The sequence below is a fragment of the Epinephelus fuscoguttatus genome, linkage group LG20 (assembly GCF_011397635.1).
Source record: "Epinephelus fuscoguttatus linkage group LG20, E.fuscoguttatus.final_Chr_v1".
Taxonomy (NCBI): domain Eukaryota; kingdom Metazoa; phylum Chordata; class Actinopteri; order Perciformes; family Serranidae; genus Epinephelus; species Epinephelus fuscoguttatus.
The window spans coordinates 27,533,503-27,555,713 of NC_064771.1; the positions used below are offsets into that span (position 1 = coordinate 27,533,503).

The 22,211-nt window shown below is 44.2% G+C and overlaps 1 protein-coding gene across 4 annotated transcripts in view; it reads right to left on the reverse strand.

Moving 5' to 3' along the window:
- Positions 1 to 22,211, reverse strand: part of usp54b (ubiquitin specific peptidase 54b) — a 96,998-nt gene that overhangs the window by 61,572 nt on the left and 13,215 nt on the right. For 3 of the 4 annotated variants that reach the window (XR_007448199.1, XM_049564016.1, XM_049564017.1), the window contains exons 2-3: positions 16,017 to 16,632; positions 2,577 to 2,669 (exon numbers count right to left, since the gene is read on the reverse strand). Coding sequence is in view for 3 of the 4 variants with exons in the window: in XM_049564016.1 (XP_049419973.1) it covers positions 2,577 to 2,669; positions 16,017 to 16,172 (249 nt within the window). In the remaining variant the exon portion in view is untranslated. Of the gene's footprint in view, positions 1 to 2,576; positions 2,670 to 13,299; positions 13,522 to 16,016; positions 16,633 to 22,211 lie in introns of those variants that run through there. The other variant, XM_049564018.1, reaches the window with a different exon arrangement.

Genomic DNA, 22,211 nt, shown 5'->3' on the forward strand with positions numbered 1-22,211 from the left:
TCAAGGAACTTCGATTAAAAAAAAAGGCCAGACCAGGTGTCTAATTGACACAAGCCTTTATTTGTCAAAATGTGTAGCCACACCAGGCTAGTAAAAGAGACCGGGCATTTAGGTTGCCTTCACACCTGCCCTGTTTGGTTCACTTCAATTGAACTCAAGTTCGTTTGCCCCCTAAGTGCGGTTCGTTTGGGCAGGTGTGAACACAGCAATCACACTCAGGTGCGCACCAAAACAACTGGACCGAAACCTAAAGAGGTGGTCTCAGTCCACCTACAAACGAACTCTGGTGCGGTTCGTTTGTGGTGAGAACGTGTTCCGACCTGGATGTGAACCAGCTGTAGTCACATGACACATTGTTTGGGTTAAACATGAGCATGTTACAGTCCTGGAGGATTATTAATGTGCACCTCCTCCTGTACTGACTTAATATGCACATTCAGCACATCCAATGCATCAAGACATTGTTTTCTAGTTGGAGTCGCGCCTCGTTTTCAAACTGTATGGTTTGACTAAAATGAACAATGACAGCAATATAGTCCACGATGAGCAGCGCTCAAATCAACCTGCGTAGTTGTCCCTCCATTGTGACATTAGAAAGTGTCACATTTATCTTGCAAGTGTACTCTTCTTCAACGTTTGCTTTACTTCCCGGATTTTTCCCACTTGGAAATTCTGACCAATCAAGAGCAGCTTTCTCACACAAGGCATTTGATCTGGTCCACTTGTAAATGCTGCCGTGAGAACATGAACCAACTCTAGGCAAATATGCAACTGTGTAACAAAATTAGTCCCTGATTCAGACCAAAGCGAGACAACTCTAGGTCTGAAAGCAGCTACTTTCATTTCATTAGCAGCTGCTCGTAATTTTAAATGAAGCTGCAGCGAAAGTTCAGTCAGGACGACAATACTTTTCATGCTCAGGCTGTAAGTTTCATTCTCACCCTGCCATTCACTCCTTGCACCTATGCTCACTCACTATCTCCAGATGTCGTTGTCTGGGTAGGTCAGTTGAGTCATCAGCTGATTGACAATCGCCCAACTGCACAGCGACACACCTTCTCCTTCAGCCTATCATCTTACTGCTCCTCATTTTAAATCTGGTTCTTTCTCTGCCGTAGTCCTTTCTTCCTGCACTCCCTCCACCTCCCCATCACTATCCAGTCTTTACAGATTCATCAGCCTCATACGCCTCAGCAGTCAGCAGCCTCAATGTCATCAGCCACCACCACCACCACCAGTGCCTGGACTCCTATTTATTTATTTTTCTTTTTAGCGAGATTTTTAGACAAGCCTGTGGTTGGTTACTGCCTCACCTGCACATAAGTTCTATTTAACTTTTCTCTGTCTGGCCTTCCTTTTAAAAATCTGCAAGTAAAACAGACGAAGGAAAAGAAAGTAAATAACGATGGGAAAGAAGGACAAAAAGAAGGAAGCAAGTGCACAAGGAGAAAAGAGAATGGAAAATGTTTAAAATGGAGAAACAAGGCTACAAACCAAAAGGCTTAATGAAGCAGGTACTTGCTTTTATTTTATGTGCAAATGCTCTTTTGTTTCTCCTTTTTTTGAAGCATGTAATCAAAACTACTGTTTGCAGTGGTTACATAACCCCACTGCAAGAATCTGCTGTGTTTATTTGGAGATATGTCTCTGAACAGTGAATATAGCCACACAAAAAGATTAAAGTAAAACATATATGGACCGTCAAATGAGTTTATCTCGGGCTTTGTGTCACGTGTCAGGTCACTCTAGCTGTCAGATAAATGCAGTACTGTCTCCCTATGGTCGAGGAAATGTAGAAAGCCTCCCGCACTCAAGCAAAGTACTTGCACTTCATTTAGGTACACCACTTCTGTAAATACACTTCAGTATCAACCTCAGGTTTACATTTCTGACAACAGTGTTTGCGTAATAAGCAGAAACAGGGGGAAAAAAAGTAAAACAAAAACAAAAAACACCATTGTTGCCAGGCAACCACCTCATCACCTCCTAACCTTCCTGTGTAACCAATGTACTGTTTTTATTGTATTTATTTGACAGTAATTAGTATCTAGTCTCTAAAATGTTGAGGCAGAGGGTACTTGCTGTAGCTCTGGTTGAGGGTGAGAGGCTGTCAGTAAATAGTTAGTTGTGCACAGGGAAACAGAGATCTGTGTGGGTACATGAGACCCTAAAAAAGAGAGTGGATCTTGGGGAGTACCACCAGTTGGTCCAGGAGCTTCTCCTCCATGATGGCTGTTTCCAGGCATATTTTAGGATGACTCAGGGGCAGTTTGACAACCTGCTGTCTATTGTCGAGCCGTATAACTCTGGGTATCCAGCAACCGCTACCACCAGTTTCTCCTCCATTGTTTACCAACTTGTTGTCACGACCACCACTGAAGGCCGGCCTCTCGCTACGTTTAAAATGCACCGGCAAGAACACCAGACTCCTAGAGCTCAGAAACACGAGGCACGTCACAACTTAAGACATAAAAGAAAGCAGCACCACCAACAAACGGCAGTGATGGCCGCTGCTTTAGGTTTACGCTGTAGTAAGACCTCCAGGAGCCACTGGAGGACAATGTGAGTGTTTTTACCTTTAAAGCGCAGAAGATACACGAGTCCTCCATGCACTTGTGTGTGGTCAGCTGTCGAAAGCTTCTGCGGAAGATGTCCAGATGCCACAAAACCTGAGAGACAAGACATTAACTTAAACACAGAGAAAAGACGTGGAATGTTTGATACTCAGTTTCTGTACCTCTACGTTCACCTCTGGGGGTACCCCACCTATAAAGGGGTGTCTCCTACCTTGCCTCTCCTCTTTTGCTTTTCCATGGGAGAGGTAAGTGACAATGCTCTTGTGGTAATTTCCATGTTTCAGCCCTGTTAAGCTATGTTTATAAGTTCATTTCATGCTAACATAATCTTGTGTCTTTTAATTTGTGTAGGGGCTCGAGGATTGTGTTTTTGCCACTTGCTGTCAGTCAGAAGACGGTCTGGGTCTCCTTATATCTACACAACGCAGACGTCAGTGGAGTCCATGGTTACACGAATAACGTTTTGTCCCGGGTCCCACTGGAACTGGCTCTTTGCACTTGTACTGTTTGCTTTTCTTCTGTTGTTTCTCATTACCTCTTGCTCTTGTTCTTTGTCTGAGCAACAGTTTGTGTAAATTTTAATATGTAACTGTGTTTCATAAGTCCTCAGGATGAGTTGTCCTCCTGTGTGTTTCTCGGAGGAAAAGAACAGTCAAGGCTCCACTTATAATGGTTCATGAGTTTTTCTTTGGTGTGTTTCACATGATACTGCTTTTTTTCTCATGATCTGGCTTTAGCAAAGGAATGCACATATTTTCTGTTTATCCCGATAGTAAACTAATCCAAGAGGTCCATTTACACTGTATCCAGATCAGTGGTTCCCAAAACGGGGGCCTTAAGGACAGGCCAAGGGGGGCACAAGACTGATTCATCTCCATCTTTTCATCATAACCTTGAAAACAAGGCAATGTTAACTTACATTAGCTACAATTCTTTATCATGTTTTAAAACAGAAACAAGTCATAAACACCAGAATCACCATTTAAAAAAAAGATTTATAAAAGGACCTGTTAAGTATGCAGTTACACCGTAGCTAAGACTGGTGACAGGCCATGGTTGCCAGTTGCCATAGTTACACAACATGCTTTCTGGGTGCACAGGAGTCAAGAATAGCAACTGACAGAGCGAGTGACAGTGTGAAAGGAAAAGTTATTTTCACCGTGGTTAGTTTGTGAACCACTGATCTCGATATATTATCTGGGTGTCAAATGTCAGATGTTACTGTCAAAATAAAAAGGCATTGTTCTGACAATGGCGACGCTTTTCTGTGATCTTTTCGGTTTAGGGGGAACAGTGTGTAAGATTTAGGGGGATTTAGTGATATTTAGTGATGTTCAGGAGGTTTGAAGCAGGAGCTGACTTATCCGCAGAGGTTCCTTCCTCTCTAAAAAAAGACCAGACTTGATGATTTAAAGGAACAGTGTGTAGAATTTAGGAGGGGTTTAGTGACATGTAGTGGTGAGGACTAGCCTGTTTCCAGACCATAGACCCCGCCCACTCAACTGAGTAGGCTTGCATCTCTGGTCTGGCATACTGCAATGAATTTGCGATTTATCTCGTCCCAACGATGGACAGACCAATGAACGCTGGGGGTGGGGGCTGGTCTAGCGATTAGCCAATCAGCGCCACGCTGATGTCAAGCTGTACGCCGGTGGGTAACTGGTGAGTATAGCAACAATGGCGACCGCTACAGATCCTACAGACCACATTAACGATGCTATCGAAGTATTTCGCCACTACCCACGTTAATGGAGGACCAAATTAAGGAAGCTGCTAAACTGGATTTAACGGCAATGCAGCTGGGCATGCACAACAACTGAGACATTTTAAACGGGCAATGCTCGCTTGTTTTCGGCACCCCCGAGGCATGGATACTAATGACGTCAGATTCTGGGTGAGTCGTTGATCTCTACTGATTGGTTAAGGAAAAATCAAATTCCCTCCCCCTTGTAAATCGCCTTCAATGGAGGCAATGTCAGACTGAAGGTTCTGGGAGCTTCAGTCTGACACTCAGGCTAGGTGAGGACTGCAGTTGCAACCAGCTGAAACTTCTCCAGATTCAGGCTGTTCTCATGTTTGTTTGTACAGTTTCCTACGACAAGTAATGCACCCAAATTCGTACATATCCCACGCTATCATGAGCCAGGAATTTGTGCATGAGAAATGTATTTTGGAAGGCCGCGATCACGTGACCAATGTGTTGACGGGAGTAAACAAGAAAGTGGTCCCGAGCGGTCTTGTGAAGGAGGCAGGTTGTGGTTGTGAATGGGTCACAGAACCATGAACTTTCCGCTGGGACTTTCCACAGGAGATGTGTGTTCAGAATCGTGTGAACGTTGAGTTAACTTTAATCCTGACCACAGTACCTTCACTTGCCTTAACCTCCATACCGTTACCTTAATTACATAACTTTACATTGAGGACGTCATGCCCCGGATGCTAATTCATAGGATATCAAGCAAACCACCGTGTGTGCATTTTCGTAGGATATCATATGAACTTGTCTGAGAGGATAGGTAACCCAATTATCGAGACGAATTATCCGCAAAGGTCTCTTCCTCTCTAAAACAAACGGACCCTGTGATTAAAAGCGGTAAAAACACTAAATAAAGCAGTTTCACATTACAGATCAGTGCTTCTCATACACTGTTGGGCACATCGGAGACGGGCCGTTTGCCCAGTGCCTGTGTGCTCACCTTTTTTCTCGGATAACTTAATATGTGCTCACATTACGTCAGATCTAAACATTCAGGAGGTTTTTACTAGGAGCCAAGTTATCCACAAAGGTCTCTTACTCTCAAACAAACAAAACAAAAAAAACGGACCTGGTGATTTAAACCGGTAAAAACACTGAATAAAGCAGTTTCACATTACAAATCAGTGTTTCTCCAACCCTGTTTAGCATTAAAAAAACTGTGTGTTTCTGATGCTGCTGGTCGCAGAGGGGCTGCTAACCATCATACCACCAACCACAAACGCAAAAACGTGAATGGCCCTACTTAAAGTCCATTCTCACTGAGGGCGAATATCCGCACGGATTATTCACGGATTCTTTCATGAGTTCTTATGGAAGTTTGCACACCGGGGCAGAACTTTTGTGCGGTGAAAAAAGTTTCCACCCAGACTTTGACCCCCCACGGAATTCGCCGGCGGAACTACACAGCTGGGCCAATGAAATTGTTTGTTTATAGTCATGCAGACCTGGGAGAGTCCGAAATCCAGCCAGGCAGGACAGTATGGGAGAAAGATTCATAAACCTCGTTTCACAGCACTCCGTCCTTTTTGATAAAAGACGGGATGATTTTATGAACAATGTATTAAAGGACAACGTCTGGCAGTCCATTGTCCAGCTTGGTGGCTGCGGTGAGAGTGGTAAGTGCTAAAGAAAGTTGATGTTGACGCTTGTTAAACGTTAGCTTGCTAGCTTGCTAGCATGCCGCTGCTGCTGCTGCTGCTGCTACTCGTGTCCATGTTCACCGACACCCGTTCACACTGTGCAGAATTGGAACACAACAACTTGAAATTCCGCACCGCGTCCGTACCGCGCCTGTGTGTATGGTTTAAACGCGGAAAAGCGCTGCACGAATATTCCGCAAATCCGTCCCGCACTTCCGCATCGCAGCAGTGAGAATGAACCTTTAGAGCCAGTATTGTTTTGTCCGCTCTGGGCTACTGTAGAAATATGGAGTAGTCAACTAGCCTAAATTAAAATTTTCGTTTAGTCGACAGGGAAATTAGTTGCCAGGAACATCCCTAGTTGATACTACTATGATAAACTCTTATTTATGACTTCAGTTTGATGGGTTTCTTTTATAACTTTGGATGCTTTGGACAGTAACTCTCATATGTAGATTTAGGGGGGCAGAAACTTCCCTGTAGCTTTAAAAGACACATTTGTTAAACTCACATTGAATCAAACGACTTCCTGTAATGTGAGACGGTTGCAGAGAATCAACACCCCAGTCCGCAGCCCTGCATGGAATTCGGCTATTTTCAGCTAATTGTTTTTCCCAGAACTGAGGTTTCTACTTTTTGTAGTTTCAGCAACAAAAGAGTCTGAGGGAGACATTCAGTGGGACGGACGGACAGAAAACGACCAGCACAAAGCCAAAAGAAACGAGTTAAAGGACTAGTAGAGAAGTGGTCTGCATGAGGCAGGCCTCTCTGTGTCCTTCTCTAGTGCATAATTAGAGGAAAGAGCTCTTAGTACATTCATTCAGCATGCTGAAAGACAATATTGACACAACACTGTCCCTTAGGCTTCGACTGCAGCACACACACGTACAGTACCCACATACAGTTGCAGGTCTACACACACACACACACACACACACACACACAAAACCAATATGTATGGCAACCTTAGCAATACGAGGCTGCACAGTGTGTGTGTGTGTGTGTGTGTTAAGGAGAGAGTGATAGGTGGAGGAAAGAGGGGGCGGAGGATGACAGACTGCATGCTGACGCTAGTGTATGCGTTCTACCTTTCTCCCCCTCTCCGTTTCCCCTCCTCTCTCCTCGCTGTAGTTTATTTGGTCGTGATGAATCGGCTCCCTGCACGGCACTGCAGCAGCCACAAGGAGGGCACACTCTCTCCATGCCCATCTCTCTTCATCAGTATCTATCTATCCATCTCTTTTCTCCCCCTCTAAACACATCCCTTTATCTCCCTCTCCACTCCTCTCCCATTTGTATCATTTGTTTTTCTCTCACTGCCCTTTTAACTTCTCTTGTTCTATCTGCAGGAGCATCTCCGAAAAAAAATTTAAACTACAGTTTAACTAACAAACTAAGTGACGGAAAAACACATAGAGTAAAAATTGCTTTCAGGACATCAGCATCTTCCTGCTGGTCACTGTCGTTGTAATTTGAATCACAGACAAATCTAACCAATAATAATAATAAAATTTTGATCTCATGTTTGTTTTCATATCAAAGTCCTTAAGATTTTCATGAAATCAAACCCCATTTCTGATACGATTTATGGACTGATTTTGAGTGGAGGTCACAGTTACGTCACAGTAGTTGCCCGTGCACACCGGTGGCAGAAAAACAGCCGACATCTGAGACAAACAGTTGACATACCCAGAATAAAAATGTCTTCTTGTGCCGTTGGATGTCAGAACAGGAATACAGAGATAACCTTATTTTTTTAGAAAACTGTCACAGAGGACAACGTAGAGTTTTGTTTCCGGTATGTTATAATCTCAATATTCAGGCTATAATGGCTGCTGGACGCTCTGTAGAGGAGTGTGTGTTTGGCTCTAATGAACAGAATTACCGACATGGTGAAAGACAATTCATCGTAACGAACTGTAAAAACTCACATTTGTCAAACATGGATTTGGCTCATTGTCCTTGGTTATCAAATCCATGCTTTACAATTCTTATGATGATTTATCTTTAAAATAAGCCGAACACACAACTTGACACCATTTCACTTTAAAGTTCTATTTCCTGATATTTTACAGTGTTTTAACTAGCATGTCTTTGAGTGACTGAGCTGTCTTATTTGTGTGTGTTGTTGTCAGGGCTGCAACGCCACGGTCACACTGGACGTGGAAACCCTGCAAAGCCTGCTGACTTTCCATGGAGCGCCACCCGCTTCCCTCCGGCGCCCATGTTGGGCTGTTCACACTGGAGGCACCGCGATCTGCAGCAACATTTCGCTGTCTTTTTTTCCAAGCGCAGCAAATATCTGACAAGAAAACACACTAACAATCTATTCTAACAATATAAAGGTTAGGTTGAACGTGACATAGATCTGACTATAGTAAGTAAAAAACTTTGCATCCAGTGCTTCCACATATTTGGTAGTCTCTAAACAGAGAACGAGAGACACAAGCAGACACACGAAATGGCACGGAGAACTGCGCTCCTTGTCAGCGGCGTAAGGTAGTTACAGCGGGCCCCAGCGCACGCTATTGTGCACATAATAGGCTCGTTCGAGATGAACTACGCCTTGCCTGGAAAGTGGACGAGAGCAGGCGGCTGCAGCAGGGGGCAGTGACAAAAAGCTGCAGTGAAGTCGGACAGTTTTCCAGCAGCCTTCAGTCCGCACAGGAAGTCACAGAGCAACTGCAGCACCTGGCTCTAAAAACTGCGGCCGCCTTGCCCTTGCGATATTATCGCCTGTGTTGGGCTTACTTTGATTTTGTCAGGAGGAAAGATGACAAGAACACTGTTCCTGCAGGTAGTCGGACTAAAACTCTTTCCACTGCAAAAACACATCCTGAAACACCTCAGCTACTACGACCGACAGCACAACAACATGAAGCTCCAGGAAATACACCCCACCAAAGGTGAGTCGTCTGCAGGCACAAAGGTCGGCTGTAGCACTACACTGGCTAAACAACCAAAACTGGATTTTATTTGTGGACAGCTGCAGCTACAAAGAAGAGACGAAGCTTGTGGGTGGATCTGTGGTGGATGAAATGTTGCTCCATGAGTGTCTCTCCGTATTGTGGGCAGAGCTTTGGGAAAATACCGGTCACAGGCAACAGAAAGCCCCCGGGTAAATAGAAGCTACACTTAACGGCAATTATCCTGACATTCACGCAGACGCACACATCTCAAAATTGGGGAGATCCGCAACTACCAATTTTATGCGGTGTAACGGAAAAGTAATATAACGAGTAGTGTCAAATGGCGGGTGACTGCCGACGAGTGGCTACACGACAGTTGACACATTGGAGCACTTCACTTCGAGTGTGAACATGGCGCAAGACTCCCCGAGAAAGTAAAACCCAACAAACATGCAGATTGAGTTTTGTTCATTTGTGTGACTGATTAGTAAAGTCTTCACATTTCGTGTCCCATAATGCGTGATAAACACTGCAGGGTTTAATCCTTTCAGATTAAAAGCATGAGAAGAATCTGAGACACAGTCGAAAACATTACTGCTGTCACAGTGAGGTGCAGTATCTGGCAGATTACTTGGGTCACGTACATCATCTGATCAGCATCAGATGGCTCAATCACGTTCAAACCAGCCACCAGTTGTATTCAATTAGCACAATAAAGGTATCTATCTGCTCTAACAAGCTCTCATTCTCAGTCATAATCTGCTCTACCTGCCTCACACTGCTGTTACGGGCTGTGACGGTTCATTTCTGCCCTCCCCGACCTCCTCCTGCTCCTCCTGTTCCAGTCTCCTATTACCACACCAGGCGATGGCATCTATTTTCCTGTGCATTTTGTGGATCACATGATGCTGCTGCCATGGCGACAATCAGTTTCGTAATTTTTCTGCACTTTTAGCCTCTGTTCTGCCTGCCAGCCGCTGGGTTTTCACAGCAGACATGGCGGGGAAAGCACAGGTGTTGCTAATGACATTTAAGTGTCCTGGTAAGCCATGACAGTGAGACAGTGGCCAGCATGGACAACACCACGACCTGCAAACTGACTTTTGTTATTTTGTTATTCTTGGCATTCCTTTGGCTGCAGTGCAACCCTGTCTCCTAGAATTTCCGTTTCTATACTAAAACAATTGGTTTCCCAGTAATGCTGTGATGTCGAACGCAATCGCTGCCGAGATTATGTTCAGAGGGAATCTGATGTACCACGCTTAAAAGAGGGGCAGCTGGGGTGAATGGCAGGCGTTCACAGTGCAGGGCTTTGACATCGGAGTTCTGGGTGTACTTACAGTGGCCTTTGGCCTCTGTTAATGACGCACAAGGCACCTTACAGCATCTGTGTGAGACGCTCCAGGCTATCTTCAACTGTCTGTGTTAATAATGTAGCAGAAAGAGCAAGAAAGTCCAAGTAGGGTGGGTGACATACACCGGACTTTTACCCTGGAAATCGATGTTTGTGTCCCATGTAAACCCAACTTCAATTTTTTTCAATTACAAAATGTAGTTACTGTCGTACGTCACATGACACAGTCTTCAAGTGACATAGTTGTTAAGTTACTGAAACATACATACTATTTTAATGCAAACCGTGATCATTTTTCTAACCCTTACCTGAAATTTTGTTGCTTAAACCTTAAGTAGTTTAGGTGGTGAAACCTACATTTCCTGTGAAGACGGAAGTTTATTTTAAAAGACGCTGTAGCATGTAACAAATGGACCCTGACATGGAAACTGACAAGTCCAAACCTGTTGCTAGAGGCGTACCTAGAGCGTCGCAAGGTGCTTTCAGACCTAGAGTTCTCCTGCTTTGGTCTGAATCAGGGACTAATTTTGTCGCAAAGTATATTGAGAGTTGGTTCGTGTTCTCACGGCAGCATTTACAAACAGACCAGATCAAATGCCTTGTGTGAGAAAGCTGCTCTTGATTGGTCAGAATTTCCATGTGGGAAAAATCCAGGAAAAAGAGTACACTTGCAAGATAAATGTGACACTTTCTAATGTCACAATGGAGGGACAACTACGCAGGTTGATTTTAGCGCTGCTCATCGTGGACTATATTGCTGTCATTGTTCATTTTAGTCAAACCATACAGTTTGAAAATGAGGCGCGGCTCCAACTAGAAAACAATGTTTTGATGCATTGGATGTGCTGAATGTGCATATTAAGGCAGTACAGGAGGAGGTGCACATTAATAATCCTCCAGGACTGTAACATGCTCATGTTTAACCCAAACAATGTGTCATGTGACTGCAGTTGCTTCAGATCCAGGTCACCACAAACTAACCGCACCAGAGTTCGTTTGTAACCGGACTGAGACCACCTCTTCAAGAAGGTCTCAGTCCGGTTGTTTTGGTGCGCACCTGAGTGTGATTGCTGTGTTCACACCTGCCCAAACGAACCACACTTAGGGGGCAAACAAACTTGAATTTGATTGAAGCGAACCAAACAGGGCAGGTATGAAAGCACCCATGGGTCCACACATAGGGTCACTGACCACGCTGACGTATCAACAACTTGTGAGTGAGAATGTGTTGGACTAGGTTTAGGCAACAAAAGCGCTTTAAATTGGGTTAAGAAGAAAACACTTTGTGTCTTGTGCTTGAAGTCACTGCAGAGTTTTTCTTTCCTAAACCAGAACCATGATATTTGCCTAACCTTTACAAAGTGTCACCGGTGTCTAAATATAATTATATTAAAAAAACATATTGCTGTTGTCACTTGGAGTGGATACTGTATCGCAAGATCGGATAATTTGGTGGGAAACAAATGAAATACATTGTCAGTGAACATTTTACTGACTTTTGTCAACAGAAACTTAATGCATTCTGCATTACACTTCCTTCAAAACATATAGTACGGTAGGAGACCGTTTGGGTTGCAGTGAAGCCCTACAGCTGGAAACAAGCAAAAGCCAAACAGCCCAAAACATCAGAAATTATAAGAAGTATTCCTGCGTTGAGTCGTGGAGCCATGTTTCTGACTGACAAACATCACCGTTTCATTTATAGTATCTGAGATCCTGCATGTGTCATACCGACGTTATGTTGAGGTCTCTTTTGCTCTGTCAAATAATCTCGACAGCTATGTATTTCTCGACGGTTTTCCTCACTGCAGGAGATCATAGCTTTGTATGTGGTGTGAGTTTGTAGCATCCTGGGACTCAGTAACACTTCATCCGTACAAAAGCATGTGCCAAAAGAAAACTGACAGCAAACGTATACGGCTGTTACACTTTCCTTCCATGAAGTTAAGACTATAAAACAAAACACTCCCGGGAAATTTAGATGAAATGAAATGAAGCCAATGAATGAATGAAATGAATCTTATATTTACTCTGAGGTGCCAAAAAGAATTCCTGCTGATTTCCACGCTGATTTTTCATTAAGTCTTTCTTCTCCACTGCTGCACCTCACACACACACATGAACACACACACATGTGACACCACTGGATGAGTGAACCCATGTGTTTCTGCTTCATCGCAGCCTATAACTCCTTCAGCTATATTTTTTTTTTTTACCCGTGTTTACACAGTGAAAAGTTGCTGAGCGCGTACACACACTTCACCTCACAGCACCTTCCTTCGCTCTCATTAAATTTCACACATCCACACAAAACAACAACCACTGCTGCTGCTGCTGCTGCTGCTGCTGCTGCTGCTGCCACCCAGCAGCTCCACTGCAGCAGCAGGGGGTTAACTGCCTTGCCCAAGGGTCCTTTAGGGGCCTGAAAGCAGCAGCAAGTGTTTCACTTAATATAAATAAGTGCATTTAAGGAGAAAACAGCAGCAGATTCACTGAGTTTGTTGATAAAGTTTTAAGTGAAAATTAAAATCAGTTTATTCTTCCAGCTTCTCAAATGTGAGGATTTGCTGCTTTTTTTGCGTGTGTCATTTTATAAGAAATATCTTTGGGTTTTGGACTGTCGGCCGGACAAATCATCCAAATACTCTGTAATTTCCAGTTGCAGCCATACTAACAAGAATACGGGTGTGTCCTAAACCTGAACTTTGACCTCTCAAACTTCACCAACACACACACACGCTCAGTTAAATCTATCAGGGTAATACAAGGAAACATGAACACACACACATAGAAATACACTGCAAAACAGCCGACAAGCATCTCACTACTTTAACATCCAGTTTATCCTCACTCGTCTGTGTCCTGTTAAACACCCCCTGTCCTCTGTGTGCGTGCATGCGTGTGTACATGTGTGCGCGTCCTTGAAATGGCCCACTTCTCTCCCTGTTGCAGCTTCACATGCCTTTGTTGGGGCTTTTTTTTTCCTTCCTATTTTCACAAATAAACCTGATGTCCTTCACTTTGTCTTTTCATCTCTCTCTCTTCCTCTTTGTTTTGCCCCTACCTTATCAGACTCTTTAGTTCCACTCTTCCGCCCGGCAGTATCCCCTTTAGTCTTCTCCTCGGTCTTTTCATACTGTATACTCCTCATCCCTCTTTCTTCTCTTCTCCTCCTTCAGCAACTTTTCTTCGTCTCCTCGTCTACCCCTCTGCTCTCCTCAACTCTCCCTAAGCTTCTGCTCCATCGTCCCCCTCCCTTCTCAGCTTCCTCCAACCTCTCTCTCTCCCTCAAGCCAGTAGTCAAGAGGCATTTATGTGTGTGTGTGTGTGTGTGTGTGTGTGTGTGTGTGTGTGTAGAAGGTAAGTTTGTGCCAGCTGGAAGTCTTGGGAGAAGAGAGTTGTGTGTGTAAAGAGAGAGAGGAGATGGAGATGTAGCAGCAGCAGCAGCAGCAGCAGCAGCAGCGCAGTGTAAGCGTCTCTACACACAGACTGGATGTCCACGCTGAAGCCAGACTGGCAGCAGTGCCAAAACCCACCGAAACACGCAAACACCCGTTAATATGGCCCTAATCTCATCCCTGTCGTGCTTAAATATCAATTTACTGCAGTGTGAGGGGGGAAGGGGGGCGAATGCGAACTGCTGGTGCATGAGAGAGTGTGTGTGTGTGTGTGTGTGTGTGTGTGTGTGTTAGCATTGTGCAGTTAGAGCAAGTTATAATGTATGCCTTGTTAGAAAGGGGTTTTTGTCAATAAAGATAAAATTCAAACTGTTTAAAATTTCTCAGTATGTTAGTCTGAAGTATCTGACATTAACATGCGTTCCGGTGATCCGAACACAAGTGGACAGCTGAGACACACTGCCGTCCACACCTCTGTCTGTTTTGCGTGTCCAGGTAACCACTTATGTCCAGATTTTGCCACTGCTTCGTCACATAAGCTCCGTTTCCACCAAGCAGGTGAACGGTACAGTTCAGTTCTTTTTTTCTGTTTCCACTGTGAAAAGTTGTGGCTGGTACTAATAGAACCGTTCTGTACCGTCCCCATTTTTGGTCCCCCCTCTGTTGAGGTACCTACAGTAGCACACAGATCTGGCACTAAAATGAAAGGATGTTTTTTGCTGCCTCTTGCAGCAGCTGGAGTCGGAGAAAAAGCATCGCAGAGCGTTGTTCCTGTGGGCTTCAGCAACACTAAACCCCTGAGCTTGCCTGAGAAGGACTAAATACACAAACCTGCTATTTTTAAATATCCCGTGGAGAGAGACTCTCACTGCAGCCTGTTTTCCAGAAGTGTGGGATCATTTTGAGAAGGTGAAGGACAAACCCAAGGTGATATGTAAACTCATCTTCATTGGTCGACTACAAACATGACGTATCATCTGAAACATGGAAGTAGCTACATGCCCATTAGCCCACAGCGTCATTAACAGGCGGCTCACTCAGTGTGTGACGTGCACTTGTAGATAAAATATAGGCCTATATTAATGAAGGTTCATTAGTACGGTTTTGTATTTCTCTGTAATGTAGCACAGTGTTAACAATGTTACTGATACTATTCTTTCTCACACCTTCAACTCAAACCATTGTGTTGCCCCGCCCAAAATATTTTATTTAATCATTAAATTAATATCGTAAACATGCGGGCGACTAGTCGACTAATGGCCCTAAATGATGACTACTGGTCAACTAGGAATATTCTTAGTGGGGGCAGTTTCTTTTCCCAAGTGGCGCTGTGGTAACTGTTGGAGGTCCTGTGTAGATGCTTTTGAAACTCAGAGACTTGTTCCCCGAGCTGTTGCACTGGGATGCATTTAGATCCAAAGTCTGCAAAGTCCACACTCTCACTAGCTGCTCACTTGCATGCTTGCTTGTCACGTTTGGTCGTGTCCATACAGCTAGAGATATCACTGTCAGCAGAATTCAACCTGTCTCCTCCGACAGACGGTCATGTAACAATTTATCCAACTTGTCGTAAAATGTTTACATTATAGAGTGTCAGGCTGCGGTCACCAAAACAATCACCACATCCTGCAGTGATGGCGTGTTTTCCTGTTCCTGTTGTCGGGGATGTCTCGGCAAGTATTAGCGTTTACACTACAAGAGACACGTGGACAAATGTGTCTCAAACTACCTCAGCAAGTGGTTTGACTGATCCAATAACAATACACCTTTGTGGTTGTTTACATTTGTATTTAGCGCAGTCCACCTGTGATCTTATCACCTGAGATGTATGTTGACACAGGGGTGTAAAGAGGCTCAGAGACACAGCTCCTGTGTCATGAATGAAGCAAAATAATTCTGAAATTGTGCGCTGCACTCTGGCACACTGGATTGAAATTAAGCAAATCTAAAAGATTACAATGCAGAACTTCAGCTTTAATATAAGAATGTCCACACCCTCGTCAGATAACAAGTCTAGGAAGTATGTCCCTTTTTAAAATCACATCTGTTCGGTTTTAGTGGTTAGAAAGTAAGTGGACAAGTTAAAGTGACATAAAATCAAATTAAGTCATGATATTTAATATTTCAGTGACTGACTGTTTTGATGTTCTGCAGCCCTGCACTGCAGCAGCCCGCACTTCTTCTTCTTTCTGGTCTTCAGCGATTTTAGTTTGCACTCACTAAACAGTCCAAAAGGCTCCAAACACTGTAGTTTTGACATTTTTTATTGTGAAGATTGGTTTGGTTGAGGCCAGTAAGGACCACCTCATGGTCCTAAAACTCTCTATGACAAACATGTTGCTGCCCTGTTGACTTGCGTGTTGTGTGTGTTTATCCGACTGACCTGCAGAGCGCTGTTGAGGAAGCAGCTGTTCTGTCCCGGCTCGTTGCTCAGGCCTTTGCTGGGTGCAATAGAGGTCATGGTTCTCGGGGTCACCAGCCCCTGCACCCCGCCTACTGCTCCGCCACCCGACGCAAAGTAGTTTCTCTTCCACGACATCACTACCTGGACGCCCCCGTTTCCACGGCAAGGCGGGGAAGGGGCGGGGCAGCTGACCAAGCGACGGCCTCTATGTCACTCCCATGAGAGAGAACGAGGGAGAATGAAAGAAAAGAGGAGGAGGAGGAAATGGAGGGATGAGGAGGAGGAGGAGGAGGAGGAGGAGAGAGGCGGCAGCCGTAGATCGAGGAGATGCTGTGTGTCTTGGATGGGGATTTGGCACCCATACAACCCTCCCCCTCTCCAGCCGTGTTTTTACTTTAAAATCTGTCCACTTGCTGGGGCCAGCGGTTGGCTTTTTCTTTTTTTAGCTCCTTGGATTTATCAGTTTGTGTTTGAGGACATGAGAGCGTGTCCAAAGCGTCTTTTGCCAGATTCTGTCGGATAAATGTTGATTAGGCAGCACTGCTGCTCCCATGTGGGGACCCCTTTAATGCTTTCTTCTCCTCTTTCACTTTGCCTGTAAAACACAAACAGCAACCTGTTAAGAAACCTCACACATATAAGCTTGCAAGAACACACACACACACACACACACACACACAAAAATGTTTCTGAGCTGTTAACTGCATAAAGGGAATGGGAATGTGTTGGCTATTTTTGGAGGATATGGGTGAGAGTGTAATGCACTGAAGGTGTCGAAAAGACCTGCTGAACTAACACATAACAGGACTCAATGAATACGATTCAATAGACAAAATGTAGTGTATAGTACAGTCAGACAAAAAGGTAGGCTAACATGATGCGTTTCATTTTACTGGATAGGATATCAGTGGATTAATTGGTTAGCCAATGTTTTTTTTTTAACATTTTGTTAGTATAACAGTAGCTTATCTTTGTCTGGATAATTGTGTAGTTAGCATCTGGCTTGTAAATTTGAAGGTCTGTTTGAAGGACATTTTTCTGTCGGCCGACCCTAAGGTTAGCGTCGTCTATGGGATTTTTTCACTGGATTTTGGATTATAGCAGAAAATCAGTTCCATGGCGAACAAAAGTTTATGATACTTAGACATTTTGTTCAGCAAGACAGTTTTAAAAAATTAACGCCACTTTCTATCACATGTAGAAGCCTAAATGCGATCACCAGAGGTAAAAAGCTAACGTTAGGCTATAAGCAAACTACACCACAGTCGCATGAGTTAACAACCCTACCACAACAAGGCTGTAAAGCAGTATTTGCCGTAATGACGCTCTGTAGTCTCATTTAGCCACTTGTTAGCAACCGCCCTTTTTAAGACACACAAAAGCTTCATTTAGTGACGTATTTTATGTTGTTAAACAAAACTAAAAGTCTCTTAAGCTTGTGTTAGTTTTAGGACTCATTTCTGGGGCAGTCTATGGGTGGCAAGCTATCCAAGTCCGTTAACCTTTCCATATCTCCTAGCGTCATTCGTAAAGATCAAAATTAGGGATGCATGATATTATCGGCACATCATCGGTATCAGCTGCTACTGGCTTTAAAATGAAATAGTACTGGAATCGGCCAATATTGCTATTTGTGTCATCGTCTCGTTTTCGTCACCAAACAAAAATTTTCATCACAGTGTCCGTCAATGAAGTTAACACTGGGCGGGACTTTAATGTGCTCTCTATATTGTTAGCTAGCTAACTAGGGGGGTTCTGACTTTGCCTAGCTCAAAAAGTGGTTACTTTTCAAATGTGTTTGATAGACAGGGATGTTGTTACTTAAATATTCCCTTAATTTTCTTTCAGGGTTAAATCAATAGCTATGTTTCCATCCAAAAGTGATTCGAATCATTGGGAAACGTGCATTAAAAGAAATACGAATCCTGTGTGTTTCCATTAAATGTACGGACTTTGGTAAAAACTGCAAACTCGCGCGAGTTTTCCGCAGAACCGGAAACAAAACAAGTCTCGCATTCTTCTTCTTCTACGTTTTCTGGTGGTTGGCAACCAGCTTGTAAATGCATTACCGCCTTCCCGACCTGGAGTGTGGATATCACCATGGAGAGAGGTGCGCTACACCAGACTTAATTCGACCATAACTGTTTCCATCCCCCGTTTTGCGAATCAACATTTTTTCGAATCAACCAAAACCCGGCTAAAGCGAGCGTATTTTAGTTTGTGCAAATCAGGGGATTTTAATTCGAATTTTGGTGTTTCCATCATAAATTTCCGATGCAATACTTCTAGATGTGCATATAAACAGGCTGATGGAAACATGGCTATTGCAATTTCTGTCATCGTCTCGTTTTTGTCACGGAAAAAAGGTCTAAACAAAAAATTTTCATCATAGTGTCCGTCAATGAAGTTACCACTGGGCGGGCCTTTAATGTGCCCTCTGTATTGTTAGCTAGCTAACTAGGGGGGTTCTGACATTGCCTAGCTCAAAATGTGGTTACTTTTTAAATGTGTTTGGTAGACAGGGATGTTGTTACTTGACTATTCCCTTAATTATCTTTCAGGGTTAAATCAAACTATCTTTTGACCTGCATTAATCAGTAACTCCTCCTTTCAATGTGGCAAAATCACAGAGCATTAATACCCGGCGCTGCAGCTTTGTGTTGCCTTTTAGCCTTTTTAGCGCTTTTTTTTTCGTTTATTTGTGCATTTTCTGTACAGTTTAGTCGTTAAACAAGCAGAAATGTGGTGGAGAGCAAAACAAAGCATAAAGACAGTAAATATTGGACTTACATTTGTTAGTTGGACAGAAACACAACACCAAAGCAACGCTAGAATTGCTCTATGATTGATATCTAAGCAGGCAACTGTTTGCTAACACATTAGCCATGACGTTTACTAAAGCTGAGGAAGTGGCTGTGTGTTTGTTAGCTTGTTCTGATGCTCCTCTGTCCCCTAGTGGCCACAAACACATTGATCTAAACTTATCTTCATTTGTTTTCACACCATGATCCACGGACACCATCACATGAACACAGTGTAACTCTGCATCAATGCTACGACACAGGCAGCGCTTGGAGAAATCTGTTATGTCATTTTATAATCGGTACTTAGGGACTTTATTTGGAGCTTATACTGGTTCAAGCGTCGTCGTGCACAGCTTCCGAATGAGTGTGTGTGTGACAGAGAGAAAAAGAGGCAGTTTGTGTGTGTTTGTCACCCTACAGTAAGTGTGCATGGGTGTGTGTACATGAAGTTGCATAACACCACAGGGCAGTAGCTAACAGATCCGCAGTGCCCCCCCCCCCCCCCACCCCCACCCCACCCTCCCACCCTCTCTTTCCCTATAGCTTCCCCACTTTTGGCAAGGATCCCTCGCCTGGTTGCCGGGGTTGCGTTGCCGTCACAGTACCCCCCTTGGCTAAAGGCCAGAGGGCACAGGGATGCTGCGACGAGCAGGCGAGCAGCGTGGGCTGTCGCTATGGTGATGGCCACATGGGATTGGGGTGGCGAGGTGGAGCGATGAGGGGGTGGCATGGAGGCAGGGGCAACGTTGTGACGAGGATGGCAATTGAAACGTATCAGAGCGAATATGGAAGGAAACATTATACAACTGTTAAACGGCAACAACGTCAGTTCATGCACTTGTCACACTGTCGTAGTGCCTACTGACAAATTCACACACCTAGCTATCTGTCTATCTATCTATCTATCTATCTATGTGAAAAGCACAGAAATTCACATACGACACGTTCATCCATAAACAAACAAATCCAAATTGCCAGAGGATTTATAAAGGGATTTGGCTGGCATGCCCCTGTGTGCCATTTTTCCTCTACAGCACAGCATCCTGAGCTTCTGTCTCAGCATACAGCATGTGTGCGAGTGTGTGTATCTCCCGCTGAGCCTGTGTGGAGTGTGTGATCACACATCCTCTCTCCGACTGCACCCTACAGCCACACACAACCGAGATTGCTCTGGCAAGCCCTCGCACAAGCGCTGTTTATGTGGCCTGTGTGTGTGTGTGTGTGTGTGTGTGTGTGTGTGTGTGTGTGTGTTTGTCCCCACATCTTCGGCTAGTTACCATGGAAATAGGCCAAGCAGCAGGCACGCGGGGGGAAAAGCCGAACCATGTGATTTAACTGAGAGACACACTGTGCTGCACTGGTTGAGAAAACACACACAGACACAAACACATACTGAGACACACACACACAGGGCTGGCTAGTGATGATGATGTGTATTGATGGTGGAGAGTTCCTGGAAGCCAGAGTGAGTCAAGGCACAAGTCAATCAAACTCCCTGACCCGGCGCTGGCAGGCATAAGGAAACCAGGACCTGTGGTCGCAGCCCAGACAGTGACCACACATGGAAGACATTTTCCACGTGAGATGTTGAGGTGAACACACTGGTTGGACATCCAGATACAGACACCGCACGCACTCTGAGGCTTCTTCTTCCAAGCTTGTGGAAATCAGTCGCAGTTTAGGCATTGGGGAAAGAGGTCCTGACCTCTTCAAGGGTCAGGATGTGGATCTGGGATCAGGTGTTAAATCAGGACCAAGTTAAGAGCTGTGGTCAAATAATCAAAAAAAATACATCCTTTGTCTTTCCCTAAATACTTTTCCTTGACCTCAATGGAAAACATCATGAGCACTTCCATGCGAGAAATTCCGACACACTCTTAAGGGGGCTTTATACTGTGCGGCAGACCCAACACACGTCGCCTACACCGATGTGAGCATTTCTACACATTAAACACACATTAAACATGGCTTAATAGAGAAAATTTCAAACACAAGTACACAAATCAGCTTCACTATAACTCGCAGCATTCACAGACAAACATTTGTCTTTATCTGGACACATTTTCCCCACAAATACAACATGCTAATGTTATTAGCACAAGCCTATGGCATTATACAGTGTATAAATTAGCCTAGCAGCTAGCGGACTTCTCTCTTCTCATATGAAGCCAGGGACAACAGCAACAAAGGTAACGTTACAAAATTCAGCTCCATTACAACTCACAAGGTTCACTGACAAAACAACTGTCTTATACTAAACACGTTCTCCAAACAAATACAACATGCAAACGTTATTAGCACAAGCCTATGGCATTTTACATTGTATAAATTAGCCTAGTGACAAATGGAGATTTCCTCTACTCATATGAAGCCAGGATAAATCACACACAAGACATAAAATGCTATTTTTGTGGAGGCTTTATTGTCTTCACAATTTATTGTTTCTTATCTGTGAAATTAAAGTAAATAAAAGCTTTGTTTCCACTGAGGGAAATGGTTTCAGCTTACAGAAATAGACAGGAGGTCTGCGTTGCTGAGACGTATAGTGGCATTTCGGGGAGGTGCACGTCAGGCTACAACGAAGGGTACAGCATACGTCGACGCAGAGCCTACAGCATAGGTCGATTCGATAAATTCCACCTTACAGTGATGTGTATTAATGGTCAGCCAAAATTTGCACCCATGTGAAATGCAGCCAACAGGCAGACTAGCTGCATCACCGTGTATGCCCTCTATACGCGACCAGTTCACCCTGCCTCGCCGGTCGCTTGTGGTTGCAGGTTGATTGGCTACCTCGATGTGAGCACCGTTAGAATTTTTCAAATTATTACACCCTCTCATCGCACTGCAAGCTTGGTCTGCATCGCAGGCAGAGTGCTTTTTTTGGGGGCAAATTTCTTGTCGCTTATAGTGGGCATGCACTGTCACACAGACTGACCTCCTCCCCCTGGACAACACATCTGGCTCACTTTCTCTCCCTCTCTCTACAAGGCTACGAGCAACCTCTGCTGTTGCAGCACGTGCAGGCATGGACATAGATTAATGCTCAAAAAAAAGCAGCAGAACCCAAAGGGACTAGTCCAAACAGCAGTGTGAGTGATGTCAACTTTTCCAATGTCAATCCTCAGGATCCTTCTAAACAGAACAGTAACGTTACTATGGTGAAGCAGCAGTCCAAAGACACATTTCGGGCTAGCTGTATTAGAGTATATCTATGGCTCAAACCTTTCTCTAAGCCCCGCCACTTTGTGATGGTCCGGCAAGCTGTCGGAGTAAGCATGGAGCCCACACTGTAACTAACTGCACTCCCTGAAGAAATATTATCATATTTTTAAGAAAGACGATCTGATAATCTGACTGCACACAATTA